Raw genomic sequence first — 19,593 nt, 5'->3', positions numbered from 1 at the left:
CAGGGGACCTGCAGAAATTCAGGGTGTATGTTAGTGTTTAAAAGAAGGTGGAGTGAACCAAGACGTGAAGGACCATATAAAGTGGTACTAGTGACACCCACAGCTCTTAAAAGTAGAAGGCAAGACTGTCTGGTTTCACCTAAAATCACTGCTGCAGAGCTGAAGAGCCTGGTCGTACACAGCAAGAGGTCAGAGACGAGCTAAGTGGAGTGGTAGCAGGCCCACCGCCAAATCAAAATCAAGAAGAGGAGGCTGTGCCACAGGAAGACAGGAAAAATGAAATGGGCCAAGAAGAGCAAAGAGAATGAAAGACCCACAGGACCAGTTAATGTAAGGGCAGTACTGCTGATCTTTCCTCCGCATACGAGACTTCAGATATTGTTCAGGCAGGTAATAGTCTCAGGAATATTAGGGTTTGATCAGACAAATGCAAGTGCAGTCAATCCAGGATATGAAGCCACCCAAGCCTGCGCACCAATCAATCAATGACTGTGGTTTGGCAATAGATGTAATGGCCGCTTCACAAGGGAAAATACCACGGGGATCAAATGTGACACTGGCCTGTGTAAAACACCCCAATCAGACTTTTTAACATGTTATAATATGGATAAAACTCCTTGGATACAACCATTGCTTTTCACACCAGATCATTGTGTGGGAAGTCCCATAACACAAGTTGAGGGGTCACGTACATGGACAGTTATGAATATGGTAGGGTGTTATTTGTCTTGCATGTTGTATCTTTCACACCAGGTGGGTATACTGCATATGCAAAACTATCTTAAAGCTGTGTCCTACGATGGTATAACGTACCTAAAACAATATTATGAAGACTGCATAAGGATGTTTGTGGAGGCAAGAGATGAGGAGGCCTTAGTACCGCCAGTACTCATTTCCAGGCCAAGCGTAATGCAGAATGGGTTAACTATATCTATTACAACCAGCAGAGATTCAATAATTATACAGTGTAAGTGTTAAAATGGGATAAATGAGCAACTGCTCGCCACTTCACTGATGACATTGCAAAACAGACTAATACTCAACACCATGTTAGCAGAGGAGCAAGGTGTGTGCGAACTTATTGGGGAAGAGTGCTGTACAATTATTCCAGTAAATACTGGGAAGAATGGTAACTTAACATGAGCAATAAACAGTCTAAAGAAGCTCAGAGAAGAATGTCAAAAATACTGTGGGGGGAAAAGCCGGAAGGCACATGGTGGACCTGGTTGTGGCTTGGGAACTGGAAGGCAGCATTGACTCGTATCGGACTGATAATTGGGGTTGTACTGTTGCTTCTGGTGTGTCACATGTTGTGTGATTCCCTTAGTTCGATCCATGCTCACTAAGATGATAACCATGGTGGCGGGACAGTTTGCAGTCGAGACTGTGAGTGTGGCGGGGGACCCATATACTGATGAGGAACTGTGGGCGGAATTCCTCCGGACGAAGTGGGCAAACAAACTGGACATCCAGATATGCAAAGTCAGTCCACTGCCTACTTCAGAGATTCATGGACATAGTGATGACGACTCCACACGCAAATGTTCCCAGACGGAAGGAGGTTACTATGCAATAGAGGTGGAGGGTGATTACTGCGCTATGAAGCAGAAGACAGGCCACATCATGGCTGGAGTGACCTCATTTGGTCAAGCCCCTGACAGAATGAGGTTCCCCTGTCACACAAACAACAGCTTTGACGACACACTACCAGTAATAGAACCATATCACTGTGCTTCGAATGTGCTAGTAACCTCTCCACAGTGCGCAAAGCACCTGGGTTGAAGAAGACGATAAGCAGCTTCCAATATATACCTAACTAAATATGTTTGATTAATTTTGTGTATGAGGCAGGTCCAGACAATTGTATTAAGTAAATACCACATCTAATAGTCAAAACACTGGTCCTTATAACACTGGAACATTGTATAGTTAACCACTGAACTAATATGGTGTAACTTGTTATGCGTTTTTTCTGAAAAATGCTGTATGAGATGTTCTTGGAATGACTGCTGAATAGGGAGAGAAACATGAAGTGGCTTTTACCCACTCCCAGTCAAAAAGGGAGGGGATGTTTTCCACACCGTGTTTATTTCTGCTGATCTGTAACCCTCCAAGTGATCAGTGATCATCAAGACGATGACTAAGTCCTAATGTGGCAGCAATTTTGCTGCCTGAACAGGCCGGTTATGGTCGACAGAATAAGGGACAGTTCCTTTGTATACCCCTACACTAGGTATTATAACCATTTGCTGAAACTGCTTTGCAAGGCTAGCGTATGGTCAGCTGCACGGTTTTAAATGAGTGATACAAAATGTGTTGCGGGAATAGAAACAGTAAAGAGGGATGGCATTGCTTTGCTGCAATATAACTGTTAGTTGAACTGCTGTATGGTGTGTGTGACCTATAAGTCACAAAGGGGGGAATGTCAAAGAAATAATATGCTCCCTTAAGATAATCATTGTAACAATCAAACACTAACAATTATCTACTTATTATTGTAGGGGTGAATCAATGTAATCATGTATATTAAAAGTTGTAACTATACAATCTTTTGTATTACAGGAAATGTCAAGTTCTCTGTGTTCAAAAAGAAGGGGCCTGTGAGGCCCTTTTTAAGGGCTGCATGTGAGATGAGGAAGGGGCCTCTGCTGGTGTGCTGTGGTCATTAACAAAGCATGCAGACGGTGAAACATTCAAAGTTGCATGGTATGTCTTACTACTAATGAACGGGGTAGTAAATATTGGAGACAACTTATGCGTGTTGTAAAGGGAAAATATGAAATAATGCTATATTGCAGAGTTGATGGGGAATCTGTGAGGCTGGGCCGGTAGAGGCGCCCAACCGCAAAGAGATGAGGCAATGTATATCCTTTTTTGGGGAATTGATAAGAATATGTATAAGAATCAGTGCTTTGTGAGAATGCGTCAGTCACTCCCTGGGACCTGACTCAGTTTGTTGTATGCTCTTTGAGCAGCACAATAAACTTATATTGCATCTGACTCAACATTGGACTTCTATTGCTTTGCCTCAGGACAGATACCAGTGTGGTGTTTGGACTCACATCTGGCCCAGGCTGAGAATTCTCCCACACCCCACAATACAGATTATACAATTCTTTGATTCAGGATGTGCCTTACTTTTCCCATAAGTGCAGTGCTTCTTGTCACGTTGCCTCACACACAGTAGGCAATTTATAGGGGAATGAGATTTATAGGGGAATGCAAGCGAAGTTGACAAGGAGCGTTGCAGTTCTGGGAAAAGTAAGGCATATCCAGAATCATAAAGTGTTGGACAATCTGTATTGTTCACCTGTATTACCGTACCTAAATTACTGTGTGGAGATGTGAGGTAGCACACTGAGCTAATTATTTAAGTTGTGTATAATGGACACTGAGGTGGACAGTTGGTCTAGTCATGATAAGCATCATGTTCATTGATTAAGTAGAGAAAAGGGGTTGGACCAGATAAGTAATTTACTTCTTCCTACTCTTTTTCAGAAATGTAATATTTATTTTGTTGTTTATTGAGATTTTGTGGTATAGGTTTACTGTTCATTTTATTGATTGTTTTATTTGTTTTCTTACACACACACACACACACACACACACACACACACACACACACACACACACACACACACACACACACACACACACACACTTATTTTTACATGTTGGAAATAAATTAAACTAAACTAATCTAAATAAAGATTCAATTTTGAGTCAAAGCTCCATTGATTTTATATGTAGGTCTGATCGTCTCCAGCTGGGACCAGCAGTTTTATCACTTCTGCATTGAACTTTGGTTTGTAAGACCAGATAGTTTATCGTTATATTGTAGCGTGTTGGTTTGCTTGTGTTTCTTTTTTGTCCTTCTTTTCGCTAACATAAACCAGATTTTCCTGCCACTGGCAATAAATGTAATACGTGACGCTCAGGAGGAGTAGTTGGAAGATCATCCATTGTTCTCATGCCAACAATCAATAGTTAAGCATCTTTGTCATGAATTCAGAGAGGCCGGATAAGAGCAGCCAAACTTTATTTCAAAATGATATCTAAAGCCAAGGTCATGATCAAGCAGAGTTCAGTGGACAGTAACTGCGCTACCATAGACTAACCACAGAATCAAAAATCAGTGAACTAGGTTTAGAACTATACACAGTATGAGAAAAGCGAACCAAGGACAGGGGTGCTGACCAATGATAGGGTGGCTAACAACACAAACAAGAGTCAAACAAGAACAAGGTGGGTTAACCAGAAACAAAGAACGCACAACTCGGTGCACTCACATTTGTGAGAGACTTCACAGATACGATAGGGGAACCAGGAGTATTTATTAACTGAGGACTGATAAGTAAATGAGCCAGACACAGGTGTACATGATAACCAGATAATGAACAAAGAACAGATGTCTAATGAGGTGGCAAGCTAGCCTCTGGCCAGAGGACAGGAAAGTGGAAATGGAAGTCTGACAATTTGTCTGTTCCTCTTTCTTTCAGAGTTGTTACATTACCAAAACTATTTCATGGATTTAACAGGCAAATAGTGATCAACACACAAATCTCACACAAAAGATTAGAGAGGCTGAAAGTTTTGTCCCTTTTGAAAGTGCTCTGGTAATTGACACCAGACCCACACAAAAGTTTTACTTTGATGTCTTTGTATCTATCCAAAGTGTCACCCCATGTGAACAACCTGTCTATCTTCTTGAACATCATGTAGAGCAGACATGTCTTTCCAAAGAAACATAACTTTCTGCTCATGCATGATCCTTTCAACATCTATATCTTCACATGGCTTCATGATTGTGTATTCACTACAACACATCTAAACGTAATCATCAGGATCCTTTTCAAGGTGATTAGCAAATATGTAGTGGTTTTTCCGTTGTGTCACACTATTCCACGCAGCGTTGCAGACACTGTCTACACTAGGGACATCAAGGTCTCTCCAAACTTTGTTTCCAAACAATCTCCAGTCTTTAGCAGGGAGTGGAATGTACAACATGTCCTCTGTAACTGTCTCCCCAGATTCAATGATGTACAGTTTCACATAATGTGCAACTTTGTCAAAAACATATCTGCCAACACATCCATCAGACAACAGCCATTTGTATTCCACAGCTTCCTTCTCATTTTGAAGAATCTGGATCAAACTCTCGGATTTCTTCTTTTCTGGCTCAATAATCATTTTTTCATCTGCAGTAATAATAGAAATAGTAGTGAAACATGCCCTCTTTACACTATTTGTTACTGTAGATCAGGGGTGTAAAACTCAGTTTGATCAAGGGCCAAATTGTAATTTTGTGTCTCACCCATGAGCCAAAAAAACCAAAACAAACCTCTCAACCAAATAGGCTAAATAGTGTTAAATTAACAACAAACAAACATACCCCATTATATTGCACTGACTGTAGTTTACTTTGGATTTTACAACAAAGGATGCAGGGTGCAAAGATGTTCAAACAGATTTGTGCTCCCAAACATTGAAAGTACATAAACAACCTGAGGGCGGAGCTGTGGCATTGCGGCCGGGAGGAAAGGAAAACTCAGGCACTCCAACAGAATCAAATTTAGCCTTCAGAGCGCTTTTACAGTGATGCTCAATCAGCTCCATTTGAATACTTCATACTCCGCATTAACTTCTTGCAAGAATGCGTGGAATTGACAATGGTTCAACCCCTGACCCCTGATGAAATTGACTGTTTTCGTGACAGTGCTCATTACATGATTCATTTTAAGCACTTTGCCACAAAGAGACTCCTGATGAATAACACAGTGGTATGTTGTCAGCAACTCAAGGCTATTCTCCTAAAGCAACTTTTGTTTCACAAGCCCAACAACCCACTTCTCTCACCACATATTGCAGCTACCTGGCCTGTTGTAAGCCCCACTAATCTGTCCCATGGCAAATGCATTTTATTTACGTACCTCTTCACTTGATGAAAATGGTCTTTCCCTGTGGTTGTGCCATACACGGGTGCGATGCTCCTCAGTGACCAACAGGTCTGAGTTTACTCCCTGGATAAAAATCGCCAGCTGGGCGGTGTCATTAAAGTCTGTAGTCTCGTCTGCAGCAAGGGAGAATGCAACGAATCTGCTCGGTATTTTAGATAGCTGTATTTCTATGCTACTAGCTAGCTCAATGGCTCTCTCTGTCACAGTATTTCTGGACTGACTGATGTTCACAAATTCTGGTTTCTTCTCTGGACAGACTACCTCACAGACTGCTTTAAAGAAGCACCCTGTGAGAAAGACCTGGACGATTTCACTATTTCGTGGCATGCAATAAAACTCGCTTTTACAGTAGCTTTTACAGTCTTTTGGCCAAAATGAACATATTCTGTTGTGATTCAAGGGCTTTTTTTAATTTGCCTGCAATATTTGGCTTCGTGTCTGGTCTCATAATGGTGATGTAGGCCTACATTGAATTCTTTTGGCACTGGCAAGTTTTCTGCACAAATAAGACACATAGGCCTCTCTTGATCCTCCATAAACAAATACTCTGTCTGCCACCTCTCATGAAATACTCTCCCTTCTCTGTCGACTTTCCGTTTCTTTGCCATTCTTTGTCCATGTTAGCAGGTAATACAGCAGCATGGATCCAACTACTATTACTTTGGAAAGAGTAACGATCACTAGATGTCGCGCTCCTACGGTGCTGGCGTTTCTTGTGTAGCACTGCATAATGGGATTTGAAGTTAAATTTTAAACTTTGTGTTGGGGGCCAAATCATGTGTGTTTGGATGATATTTAAGAGGCCCATATGAAAGAACAGGGATGGCCGCAGGCGGCCCACAGGCATTGAGTTTGACACCCTTGCTGTAGATGCTGACAACAGCTAAGTAGTTAGACTTAGTTGCGCACACACAACAAAAATGAACAGAATCCCAATTCCTGGTCAAACACATTTATAACCATCAGGACTGTTCACCACATGTCATGACATGCCCAGACAACACGCCAACCTTTCATCGACCATTCCCTCACCTACTGCCTACGATCACACCTTTTTGTCACACAGCATCAACACAATGGTTTCTGATACACACCAAAAGTAACAAGTCATAAATCTAAACCATGACACATGCCTATTAATCAGTACGACAAGGACACGTTGCATATTTAGATGACAAGCAGCTGTCCATCAACTGACCTGTCAGTCAAACTGACCTGTCAATCAAGCTGGGGGGGGGGGGGGGGGGTCATAAATCACAAGGGTCATAAATAATTTTGATTGACAAAGTGTAGGATATACTGTATACTACTTTAATTTATATGGATACTGGAAAAGTCCTGACAGCAATTAATGTGACACTGAAAAACTTGGTGTCTTTTATAACCATGGGAAATTAGCAGACATCAATGGTCAAGTGGGGTACATATCACATTGACTGAGCAGACCATGTGAGAACTAGTGAGCAACTCAAAGATAACTCTTATTGTGTGTATGGGTAGTGGAGAGTAGCTTTAATACTGAAAAGTATCATTTTCTTTGTATTCATGTGGTATGGTACTGCAGAGGACTTTGCTTCCCAGAGATCCTTCATCTTTCTTCCTGATATTTCTTGCACTATGAAACCTTTCCTTCGTAAACTAAAGATCATTATTCATTGCACAAAGGTCACTTGAAGCCCATTGTTTATTCTATGGGGTGAAAGGTTGCATTTCCTGGATTGCTTTAAAATAGGAGATCTCAGCAGACAAGCCTCACAGTATCATTATGATGGGGGATGAGGAACATGGTGAAGTCAGGTAATAAGACATGAAATTATCTGTTGGATAAAAACGATTACCATGAAATGACTCTCTCATATTATAAAACGAAGTTATTCTTAATGTGGTATAGGTCAAAATGTAAGAGAGACATCAACAGAAGTAATAATAGCCTGGTTTTTTAAATACATTAATTCTGGCTGAATTTGAAGCAAGTCTAAATTTTTGTTACCTTTTTTAAATGAACAAAGCTCACATGCTTTAATATAGAGTACATTAAGGGCAATACAGTTTTAGGAATATCTTCATTGTACTGCTGTAGAAATATTTTTGTTTGTAGCCAAATCTGTTGAGTTGAATGTGGACATGAAAGCCATAAATGATGTAAATAACATTAAGATTATTATTGTTGTTCATGTTACTTTATTCACTACAAGTAATATTGCAGATTTATTTCTTTTAAATACATAAAATCTTAACATGGGTGTTTCCAACTTGTTAGCTAACTGATGATGTTCAAACAAGTGTAACACAAGTATTTTGCTGAATTTTAAATGATGAATAGCTAAATAACTGTTGTAGTAATGCCATATCGTCAGTACAGAAATAGGTTTTTACTGACACCATGCTGAGAATTTTTGTTTCTTTTCTTCTTTTTGAAAAACTGAAGGGCATGGGATGCCTGTAGAGAGGTTCCTGTAATTCAGGATGAGCAAATACCCAGAAAGTGTTTCCAGTTTGTTCAACGATTTTGCTGTGCTGTTGTTGGCTTGCTTGTGTTTGTTCTTGCAGTTTGCAGTAAGGTAAGCTGCCTGTAATGTATTATTAATCCAATAACACCTAGATTTTTATAACTAGAGCTGAGAGGGAATGTTAATGTTGTTTCAAGTGCATCGTATTTCAAATGAAAGCTGAATGTAAAGTGAACTGACCAGAATTGAAACTGAACCGAAAACAAAATTAAATATGCAGTGTTAATGACTTGGACTGAACTGAACTTACTTGTTAATGTGATTCTTTATGTTGATTCAGTCATCATTTCTGCTTTTGGTGACACTGGGAAACAATGCCACCATTACCGTACCAACGAGTCAAAAACCCAGTGCTCTCCTCAGCATTGGTTGTACTTTGGTTGGACCGAGTGTTTTACTCCTGATAAAGAGCCTCTGGAAGTTCATCTTCAAGAGTTCAGGAATACCAAGTAAAAAGACTGTGCTGTGGGTGAGTTTAATTATACTGCCATATTATGGCCTCTTTTTCTGATAATCATTCCACTAGAGTATTTTACAAATTTGGGATGGTATTTTTATTATTTTCGGATATTTTTCCACAAGAACTAAAACTGATTATGTCTTAACCATGGAATTCATATCTATGTAGTCCATATCATTGGTATCATTGGTTTATCTGATAATCATTCCACAAGGGTATTTTGCAAAGTTGGGATGGTATTTTTATCTTATTTTTTGATATTTTTCTGATATTGTCTTAACCATGTAATTCATGTTCATGTAGCTCATATCATTGGTAAAGTAAATCATATTATTAGTTAATGAGTTGATTAGTTAATGAGATCTGGACAGTATAAACCCTAATTTTCTATTATTATTGCTGCTGTTTATCAGGTATTGTTACTAAACAAATGTCTGACGTCTGTTTGAGAACAACTAGAACACTAGTACTGTAATTTCTTTTTGTTAAACTCATGTTTTGACTCTATTTCAGGTGGTGTGCATAGAGTTCCTGGTTGCCATTGGAACTGTTCTTCTCACAGTTGTTGCCATGCCACATTTTGATATTGTCACCAACATAATGCTCCTAAACAGTGTGAGTTTCCTTTCTGCTGTGCTTCAAGTGGCAGCTGACTGCCTCGCCAAGGAGAGAAAGAGATTCATAATGCTCCCTATCATCGCCATTGTCCTCATTATTCTCGGTTACGTTTTGTTCATACTCAGTTTCCTTGTGGGAGAACAAAACAGTTCCTTGGAATCCCTTATTGCAGTGGGCGTAGCCATACTGGGCACCTTCTTTATCTCTTTAAACTGGTGGGAGAACTATAGCACCCTTTTCAATGTTGGCTTCCTGAACGACATCTCTAAGGACATTGCGGGATCTCGTAATATGGTCTGCATCCTGTCAAGTATGGTCAGAATCCTCATCACAGGAATTGTGGTTGGAGCCTACGTGCCGCTGTACGGCTATGACTGGTATACTATATCATCTCTCCCCTCAGACGTGGGTGACATCATCCTTGGCTTGGTTGTCATCCAGGTTATTTCCTCCGCCATGTGCCACTGGTTTGCGGTGGTGGCCTGCAAGATACATGCCTTGCGTCGTAGCTTTGTCGTCCCAATGTATTTGGCTTCTGTGACTGTTTTAGCCTTTTTTCTGGTTCCAGTAAGCATCTATTCTCATGGTGCAACAGAACTTCCAGCAAATGTAAGCTATTGTCAGAGTCTCCAGCTACCTGGATATGAAGGTTTCAACATTAGTTGGTTTGAGGGTTTGATGAAGGACGTCACTCGCACGCTCTGCAACCACGAGATCAGTGCAGAAAAGGATGTGACCGGATTGGCTTTTCTGGGCGGCTTGGCCCTCTGCTGGTGGTTGGGACTCATATTTAGTACATTGTACATCTGGTATCTGAGGATCGAGCGCATTGAGAGAACCCAAGATCTGTTTGTTCGCCGAATGTATGAGAGTGCGTTTCTGGAACAGTCCATGCTGCTCAACACTCGTTTCAAAATCAGAAAGAGGATTAAAGAAAGACGGTCAGTACTTTGGTAATTGTTAGGCTGATATCCAAGTAGGATGGAAACATGTGCTTTGAACAAGTCATTCAAATCTCCCTTTCTCCCCTTCACCAGGCCCAAAGAGCCAGTAACAGTGTATCTGTGTGCAACAATGTGGCATGAGGCTTATGACGAAATGATGAGAATGGTCATTTCAATGTTTAGGTAAATGAACTTTACATTTGTCTGTCTGTCTACTTCCCTGATATAGCTCCCTCTTCCTTTATGTGTGTCTGTACTCATTTCTGTTGAAGTACATTACTGTTTTGTTTCTTTTTTTCACCAGGTTGGACAAATACAGGCCAAAGACAACAGCAGCCAGCGATGCCGTCTTTGAATTCCATATCTACTTTGATGATGCCTTCAAAGATGTAGAGGACAGTAAAGAGAGGCATGTTAATGAATATGTTGAGACACTGGTGGAAGTCGTCAGAGAAGTCTACATGTAAGCATTATGGAATCCCACATTGTGAATTATGAAATTCATTTGAAATTCATTATGAAACTCGCATTATTCAAGTCACAGTTGTATTTCTGAAGCAGTGCAATAATATGATGCACATATTATATGTTTGTAATTTTGGCTAAACCATCTGACCTTGCCTGGTTTCTCTTCTAAATGCTCTGCTAACTTTAGTTCAGTCATCTTAATTGTATGATCTTTCAATAATTATGCGTTTCTGAATGTTAGTATCTTCGGTGAAGAGGATTCATGTATCTTCAAGAAACGTCCACCTGTTCCTCATCAGAAGATCATTCGGACCCCCTATGGAGGCAGGCTGGAATACACTCTCCCTAAAGGCAACGTGCTGATGGTTCACTTCAAAGACAAACAGCTGATCCGTCACAAGAAGAGATGGTCTCAGGTAAGAGTAATGAATTGGTTGAACATCTCCAAAGACACTTCAGAGAGATGAGTGTACCATTCTGATCAGCATGGCTCTTTGGCTCTTAATGTCGTAATGTAAACTGAGCAGTGATTTGTAAATAACAGGTCTATTTTCACCAGTACCATAACTACTGATGGTCTCTAAATGTATTCAGTATATTTGTCTACATATGACATAATTACTTTTGGCAGATTATGTACCTCTATTACCTGCTTGGCTGGAGACTGAACAGAAAGTTCTTTAAGATGTTTGAAGAGGGTGGAGACAAGAATGCACTTAACGAGGCTCTGAAGGTAAAGGAGTGGAGATGTTACCATACACCAGATTGATGACTCTGTTTTATCCTACAATAGCTCCTGTTACATGAGACTATCAATAGCCTGACTATGTTTCAAACTTTTGCCCAGAAAGAGAAAGAGAACACCTACATCCTGACCCTGGATGGGGATACAGAGTTCCAACCCTCTGCTCTAATGCTCCTGATCGATCGCCTTAAACTCTATCCAGATGTTGGGGCAGCTTGTGGACGAATTCACCCCACAGGCGCAGGTAGGCTGAGCCATCTGGGCATGCAAAGACACCTATGAGTTTCTAATGAAGTTAGAAGTTTCATCTGCAAACACACACAAAAAATAAAAACTCAAAAAAATGTATAATTACAAGGTGTGACACCATGTCCTTGGTGTTTACAGGACCCATGGTGTGGTATCAGAAGTTTGAGTACGCTGTTGGCCACTGGATGCAGAAGACAGCAGAACATGTGTTTGGCTGTGTGTTGTGTAGCCCTGGCTGTTTCAGTCTTTTCAGAGGGGCTGCTCTCATGGATGACAATGTCATGAAGAGATACACCACCAAGGCCACCAAAGCCAGCCACTACGTACAATATGATCAGGGTATGCCTTGAGAGAGAGACCAAGGGAGAGAGAGAGAGAGAGAGTTTCTTGGTTTGATTTACCTGAAGATCAAAAGCAGTTCAATAAAAGAACTGAGATGTTCATTGGATCTCTCTAACAGGTGAGGACCGTTGGCTATGTACACTGCTACTACAACAGGGCTGGAGGGTGGAGTATAACGCAGCTGCTGATGCCTACACCAATGCCCCGGAGGAGTTCAAGGATTTTTACAACCAGAGGAGGCGCTGGAGTCCCTCCGGCTTGGCCAATACCATTGACCTGTTGGGTTCAGGGAAGTTGACCTCTGAACGGAACAGCTCCATCTCCAGACTTTACATTCTCTATCTGATTCTTGTCACAGGGACTTCAATCCTGGGCCCTGCCACCATCTGCCTCATGATAGCAGGTACAGATAGACAATGCTGTTCCTAATTTTTGAAGCATTGAAGGAATTTTTGCGCTGTTTCAGTGTACTTTTTCAAGCAGAATCTTATACACTTAACACTTAGAAGGAATGGGACATGGTTCCTAGGGTTCACTTTCAGGCTAGTTATTAAATTATTTTTCTTTGCTGAAATGATCATTTCAGTGCCAGATTTTCATAGTATTTATATCATGAATGCACATTATGTTTTTAATGTTTTGATCTTTTTACAGGGAGCTTCCAGTTCATTTTCAATATCCAGCCCAATATTGCCCTTCTCCTGGCCACATTACCCCCTCTTGTCTACTTGGGCCTGTGCTTCAAGCTGAAAGCAGACAACCAGATAAAAGTAGCTGGTGCAATGAGCGTATTATATGCGTTTCTCATGCTGGCCACCATGCTGTCCATCATAGGTAAATGACATTCTGGAAATAATTTGTGCTTTCATCTTCTTTTGTGTTTGAAAATTATCATTTTGTTCAAGTCAATCCATTCACACAACATACACAAGGAACACATATCTAAATAGAGGTATTATATATATATATATATATATATGTCCTTCTCTTCCCTTCTCTTCTCAGCAAATATTGTGGAGGAGAAGTCATTTATGACTCCGTCTGGCCTCTTTTACATCGGTCTGATTTCGATTTACGTTGTGACGGCAGCCTTACACCCACAGGAGTTCTCTGTCATTATCTACGGCTTTTTGTACTTCCTCTGCATTCCCAGTGGGCACATGCTTCTCAACATCTATTCTTTGGTCAACATGAACAACGTTACATGGGGAATCCGTGAGATCAGTGGCCAGGCCAAGGCTCAAACAGCTGATGCCATTAAAAAGCAGTTAATGCAGGCTCGATGCTGTAATTATCCATGCTGGGGCACAGGCCAGACTCATGACTGAGAGTAAACATGAGGTAGAAATCATGACTCAGACAGAGGAGAAAAACTATAGAATTCATTGTGACTCATCAAAGGAAGAAAGGTAAATTTATGTTTTGCCATGTTCTTTTAACTCTCCTAGACCCACTCTGTAAACCCCATAGTTTCCAATTCTTCAATGTTTCATATTCATAATTCACACAAATTATTTAAACTTCTCAGATTTGGACAACAAAATTCTTGACACCACCTCTGTTTTCTGTTACTGAAACATGATTATCTGCTGTCCCTGCCGAGTATACACACTTAGACATGCAAATGAAAGCTCCAACCACCATTGCTAATGTGTATCACCTGCTTGTTTTATGAGTGCAGAGCTCTTTCAAAGTCTGAGTCTGTCTTGATCTCCAGGACTCTAAAATCCTGAAGAACTGAGAAAAAAAAAAGCTTTGTTTATTTCACATTTCAAAATCTCCACTTAATTTCTACTTCTGAGATACAAAAATAAGACAAAACAAAGCAAAACAAAGTATAACAAAACAAAACATATAGTAGATTTTTAGTCTTACCAGTTCAAATATCATATATGTAAATATAATGAATATGCAAGTTTAACCTGAAATTGACTAAGACATGCAGAAAAACTGCTTTTTGATGTCTGCACAAAGAGGGTGTGAGTCAGTCGTTCAGCTCTCTGTATAATTTAACATTCTTTCTTGATCAAATACACACCCATTTTGTGGCATAGCTCACTTCAAACATCTGTGTTTATTCATTGTTTAAATTACTGCTTTAATACATTACCACCACATCCATCAGTTGATGTGAAATGTGACAGCCTTAGTACATATTCGGGCAAAACTCAAAACTCACGTGTTTCAACACCCTGTGTTTATTTTTGCACTGCAGGCTCAAGGAATTCCTGTCAGCTGAGAGGCCACCCCAAAGTGAGTCAAGTGCTGAAATTCTAATTTTATTCACTGACTAATGCCCACAGTCCATAATGACAAATCACAGTCAGTACAGTACAGTAACAGTACAGATAATATAAACTGAGGCTCAACACGTGAGCTTTTTTGTTAATTTCTTTTTTTGTTAATTTTTGTGTTTAATTATTTGGAGGTAGTCATTGTATATGATTATTATTCTAATGTTTCTATTTCAAAAGGCTGGGTTGCCCAACTACAAATGAAATCTTGTGACTTCTCATTGGATGAGGACTCGCTCTCTGAGGTAAAAAATTACTTAAAACAAGGATTTAAATATACATATATATAAATATATTTTTTACATTATTTGAATAATTTATTTAAATCTTGACAGCAGTTGTATTTTTATTATACCCTGATATGAGGTAATTTAAGAAAACAGAATGTAAGTCCACTTTACTCTTTCCCAGGATGAGACAAAGTTTTGGCGAGAGCTACAGAAGAAGTACTTGGAACCTCTGGTGGAGGGTAAAGAACAGCAGAAAAAATTTGCAAGAGATCTAAAAGCCCTCAGAGACAAGGTATGAACAGTTGTAGGAGTATAAAAAGTTTGAGAAAGTCAACATGTCATACGTAACTGAGAACTTTCACTAAAGAAGAGCACTAAGTAGATTCAAGTCACACAGCCAATCGATTCTGCAGGGACTTAAAGTGTGTTTTCAGAAGTAGTCAAGGTCTTTCCTTTGAATTTTCCTTGGCTCTGGTTTTGAGTCTTTGGTGAGCCATTCCAGCCTAACCCTTTAACTCATTTTGGCAACTGTAATTTAATGTGCTAAAATCCCAAACGAGTTTTTTTTTTCTCTTTCCTTCACTGAGCAGTGAACTGCATGCAATGTTTCAAACTTGCAAAGCAACTCACAAAAACTTAAGCAGGGTCATTAAAAAAAAAAAACCCTCAGATTTGCAGCATTTCAACACTTGAACATATGCTATGGCCAGAGCTATTGTCTCAGAACATCCCTGTTATTCACTTATTCTGTTTTTATTTCCGTTTGTAGGCAACATTCACTTATTTCATCTGTAATGCGTTGTGGTTGGTGGCAACTTCTTTTCTCCAAGCCATCGTGAATACAATCTCCATACCAGTCCCAAAGTTACATGCTAATGGGACAGTGGTGAGAGGAGAGACCATTTCCATTGAACCAATAGAATTGATGCTTCTGCTTGGATTTGCTGTAATAATAGTAGTGCAGTTTCTTGCAATGTTGTACCACAGGTAAGCACATAGGGTTATCTTTTCTCACCAAGTTCTTAATCTGTGTAATGCACAAGTCATAGATAAATGTCTTTTTGCTAATGATGTACAAATTCCTCGTGAGTGATGTCATTGCGAGGCACTATACTGCAGTATCAGTGATGTAAATCTCTGTATTTGTGTCTCATAACCCCTCTTTTATTTCCATTATTTTCTTTTTATAGAATTTATACCCTAATCCATTTGGTGTCATACATTGCCACGGAAACCAAGGCTGCCAAAAAACATGAGAAAAAATCATCTAGACAGAGTGCTGAAAGTGATACACAGGTGAGCTTTTATCTGATACTATACATATCTTTTTTTTTCATTGCAAAAGCATTTTTAAATGTTCAATCCAGATGTTTTATATTGTTACCTTTTTACCGTAGGTCTCAACAGCCCTGGAAGCTATCTATAAAAATGGAGCAATAGGACAGGAGACAACCATATACTTTCAGAACCCTTTATGTGAAGACTCGCTCCACTATACCAGTCTGTAGTGGTGATAAAAAGCAGTTCTCTTCTTTTTAGTGAACCAATTCTTTCGAACGGTACAAGAAACTGAGCCGGGTTTTTTTTCCCATATTCTTTTGCACTTCCGGTATGTTTCCTTACTCGTTTCTTCAGTTTACAGCACTCGCCGAAGCTTTATGCTGAATGCAAAAGGCCATGTACAAATCTAATGATGATAAAATAGTTACTCAAGCTTTGCATAATTTCAGTAAAGCTATTTATTTCTTCTTTAGTAATGTTCATTCATGTAAATGTATATACTCAAATATATTTATTCAAGTTATGTATTTAAAATATCATTGTGCTTGTTTTGTTTCTACATTTATACTAAATTTGTATTTATGTAATGTATTCAATTTTATGTTCATTATTTTAGTCAAGCTATTTTATTTTTTTATTGTTGTTTGACTATTTAAATAATAAATTCATTTTGTTCTGATTTCATTGTTTTGAAAAAACTTACCGTTTTGAACTAAAGCCTATCCAGTGACTGAAAATGAATTGGGTCCGTTATTTAAACATCCATCCATCCATCCATCCATCTTATCTGGGACCGGGTCGCGGTGGAAGCAGGCTGACATCCTTCTCCCCCACATCCTTTTCCCCGGGTACATCCACCAGCTCCTCCTGGGGGATCCCAAGGCATTCCCAGGCCAGCCGAGATATATAATTCTCCCAGGTCTGTCCTGGGTCTTTCAATGTGGAGGAGCAGCAGCTCTACTCCGAGCCCCTCCCAGGTGTCTGAGCTCCTCACCCTATCCCTAAGGGTGTGCCCAGCCACCCTGTGGAGGTAGCTCATTTCTGCTGCTTGTATCTGCTATCTCATTCATTCAGTCACTAACCAGAGCTCGTGACCATAGGTGACGGTTGGATCAAAGATCGACTGGTAAATTAAGAGCCTTGCCTTCTGACTCAACTCCTTCTTCACCCTGACTATCCAGTACAACGACCGCATGACTGCCGCTGCCGCCCTGACCTGCCTGTCGATCTCCCGCTCCATTTTACACTCACTCATGAACAAGACCCCGAGATACTTGAACTCCTCCACTTGAGGCAGTAACTCAGTCCCAACTTGGAGGGGGCACACCACCTTTTTCCAGCATAAGACCATGGCCTTGGACTTGGAGGTGCTGATCCTCATCCCGACCGTTTCACACTCGGTTGCAAACCTCCCCAATGTGTGCTAGAGGTCACAGTTTGATGAGGCCAACAGAACCACATCATCTGCAAAAAGCAGAGACGCAGTCCTGAGGCCACCGTGCTGAACACCCTCCTCACCCCGACTGCACCTTGAAATCCTGTCCATGAAAATCAAGAACAAGATTGGAGACAAGTTACAGCCCTGACGGAGTCCAAGACTCACTGGGAACAAGTTTGACTTCGTGCCGAGAATACAGACACAACTCTCACTACGGTTATACGGAGACTCAATACTCCCATAATACCCCCCACAGGACACCCTGGGGAGCACGATCTTAAGCCTTCTCCAGATCCACAAAATACATGTAGAATGGATTGGCAAACTCCCATGATCCCTCCAGTATCCGTGCAAGGGCAAAGAGCTGGACCACTGTTCCATGGCCAAAGCGGAATCCACATTGTTCCTCCTGGATCTGAGGTTTGACAATCGGCTGCAGTCTCCTTTCCAGTGCCCTGCAGTAGGCTTTCCCAGGCAGGCAGAGCAGAGCACACTCTCCGGTCCCCCTTTTTAAAAATGGGTACCACCACCCCTGTCTGCCACTCCACAAGCACTGTCCCTGATTCCCATGCAACATTGAAGAGGCGTGTCAGCCATGACAGCCCAACAACATCCAAAGCCTTCACGATTTCAGGGTGGATCTCATCCACTTCTGGCACCTTGCCACTGCAGAGTTTCCTAACTTTCCTAAGAGATGGGTGACGGCCCTCCTGAATCTTCTGGCCCTGCCTCCTCTGTGGAGGGTGTGTTGGTCGGGTTTAGTTGCTCCTCAAAGTGTTCCTTCCATTGTCCGACCACATACTCAGTTGAGGTCAGAATCTCCCCATCCCTGCTGAGAACAGCCTGGATGTGGCCCTGCCTGCCCTTCCTGAGTCGCCTGACAGTTTGCTAGAACCTCTTTGAAGCCAACCGAAAGTCCTTTTCCATGGCCTCCCCAAACCCCTCCCATACCCGAGTTTTTGCTTCCATGACCGCCATCGCTGCAGCCCTTTTGGTGTGCTGGTACCTCTTAGCCAATTCCATGCTAGCCAAGTCTGGAAGGGCTCCTTCAGCCTGACGGCATCCCTCACCGATGGCGTCCGCCACGACAGACACCGACAACCGTCTGGCCACAGCTCAAAGCTGCCGCTTCAGCAATGGAGGCTCTGAACAGGGCCAATTCGTACTCCATGTCCCCAACCTCCTTCGGGATCAGGGAGAAGCTCATCCGAAGGTGTGAGTTGAACATCTTCCGGACAGGGTCGTCAGCCAGCCATTCCCAGTTCACCCTCACTATGCACTTGGGTTTACCAGGTCTATCTGGCAGCCTCTCCCGCCATCTGATTCAACTCTGCCCCTCTCTTCACCTGAGTGTCCAGCACATATGGCTGCAGGTCTGAGGAGCTCTGGTACCAGGTACACTTATGAGCCACCTTATGCTCGAACATGTTATTCATTATGGACAATCCATGACTTGCACAGAAGTCCAACAGTCGGGTTCAGATCGGGTAGGCTGTTCCTCCCAATCACTCCCCTCCAAGTCTCTCCACCATTGCCAGCGTGAGCACTGAAGTCTCCCAGTAGAACTGCAGAGTCTCCAAATGGTGTCTTCACTAGGACACTTTCCAGTGTCTCTAGGAGGGCTAGGTACTCCGAGCTGCCATTCGGCGCATACGCCATCACGACAGTCAGAGATTTCCCCTCTGCAACCCAAAGTAGCAGTGAGGCGACTCTTTCATTCACCGGGACAAACTCCAACATAGCGGTGCTCAGTCGGGGGATAACAAGTAACCCTACACCTGCCCGTCGCTTCTCACCCCGAGCAACTCCAGACAAGGACACAGTCCATCCCCCCTCCAGGAGTTTGGTTCCAGAACCAAGGCTGTGTGTAGTGAGCCGAACTATATATATATATATATATATATATATATATTGGTATCGCTCCACCTCCTGCACAAGTTTCGGCTAATTTCCCCCCAGAGAGGTGACATTCCACGTACCAAAAGTCAGTTTCTGCACTGTAAGTCCAGTCCGCCGGGGCCCTTGCCCCAACCCGCCACCCGTGTGGCATCGCACCG

At 41.5% G+C, this 19,593-nt stretch overlaps 1 protein-coding gene across 1 annotated transcript; it reads left to right on the top strand.

Annotated features, from left to right (window-relative positions):
• The first annotated feature begins 1,047 nt into the window (after positions 1 to 1,047).
• On the top strand, positions 1,048 to 16,325 carry LOC115826702 (chitin synthase chs-2-like). Its single transcript, XM_030790587.1, has 19 exons — positions 1,048 to 1,066; positions 1,328 to 1,667; positions 8,386 to 8,518; positions 8,748 to 8,936; positions 9,441 to 10,486; positions 10,583 to 10,672; positions 10,794 to 10,952; positions 11,199 to 11,373; positions 11,589 to 11,690; positions 11,805 to 11,946; positions 12,090 to 12,290; positions 12,412 to 12,696; positions 12,948 to 13,127; positions 13,299 to 13,580; positions 14,509 to 14,546; positions 14,999 to 15,109; positions 15,587 to 15,804; positions 16,008 to 16,113; positions 16,215 to 16,325. Exons 1-19 carry the CDS (start codon positions 1,048 to 1,050, stop codon positions 16,323 to 16,325), a joined length of 3,927 nt encoding a protein of 1,308 aa, XP_030646447.1.
• The last annotated feature ends 3,268 nt before the right edge of the window (positions 16,326 to 19,593 follow it).

The sequence above is a fragment of the Chanos chanos genome, chromosome 13, assembly GCF_902362185.1.
Source record: "Chanos chanos chromosome 13, fChaCha1.1, whole genome shotgun sequence".
In the NCBI taxonomy this organism is placed as follows: Eukaryota; Metazoa; Chordata; class Actinopteri; order Gonorynchiformes; family Chanidae; genus Chanos; species Chanos chanos.
Note: the sequence above shows the minus strand (reverse complement) of the source record. Positions and strands in the feature narration are given on the sequence as shown.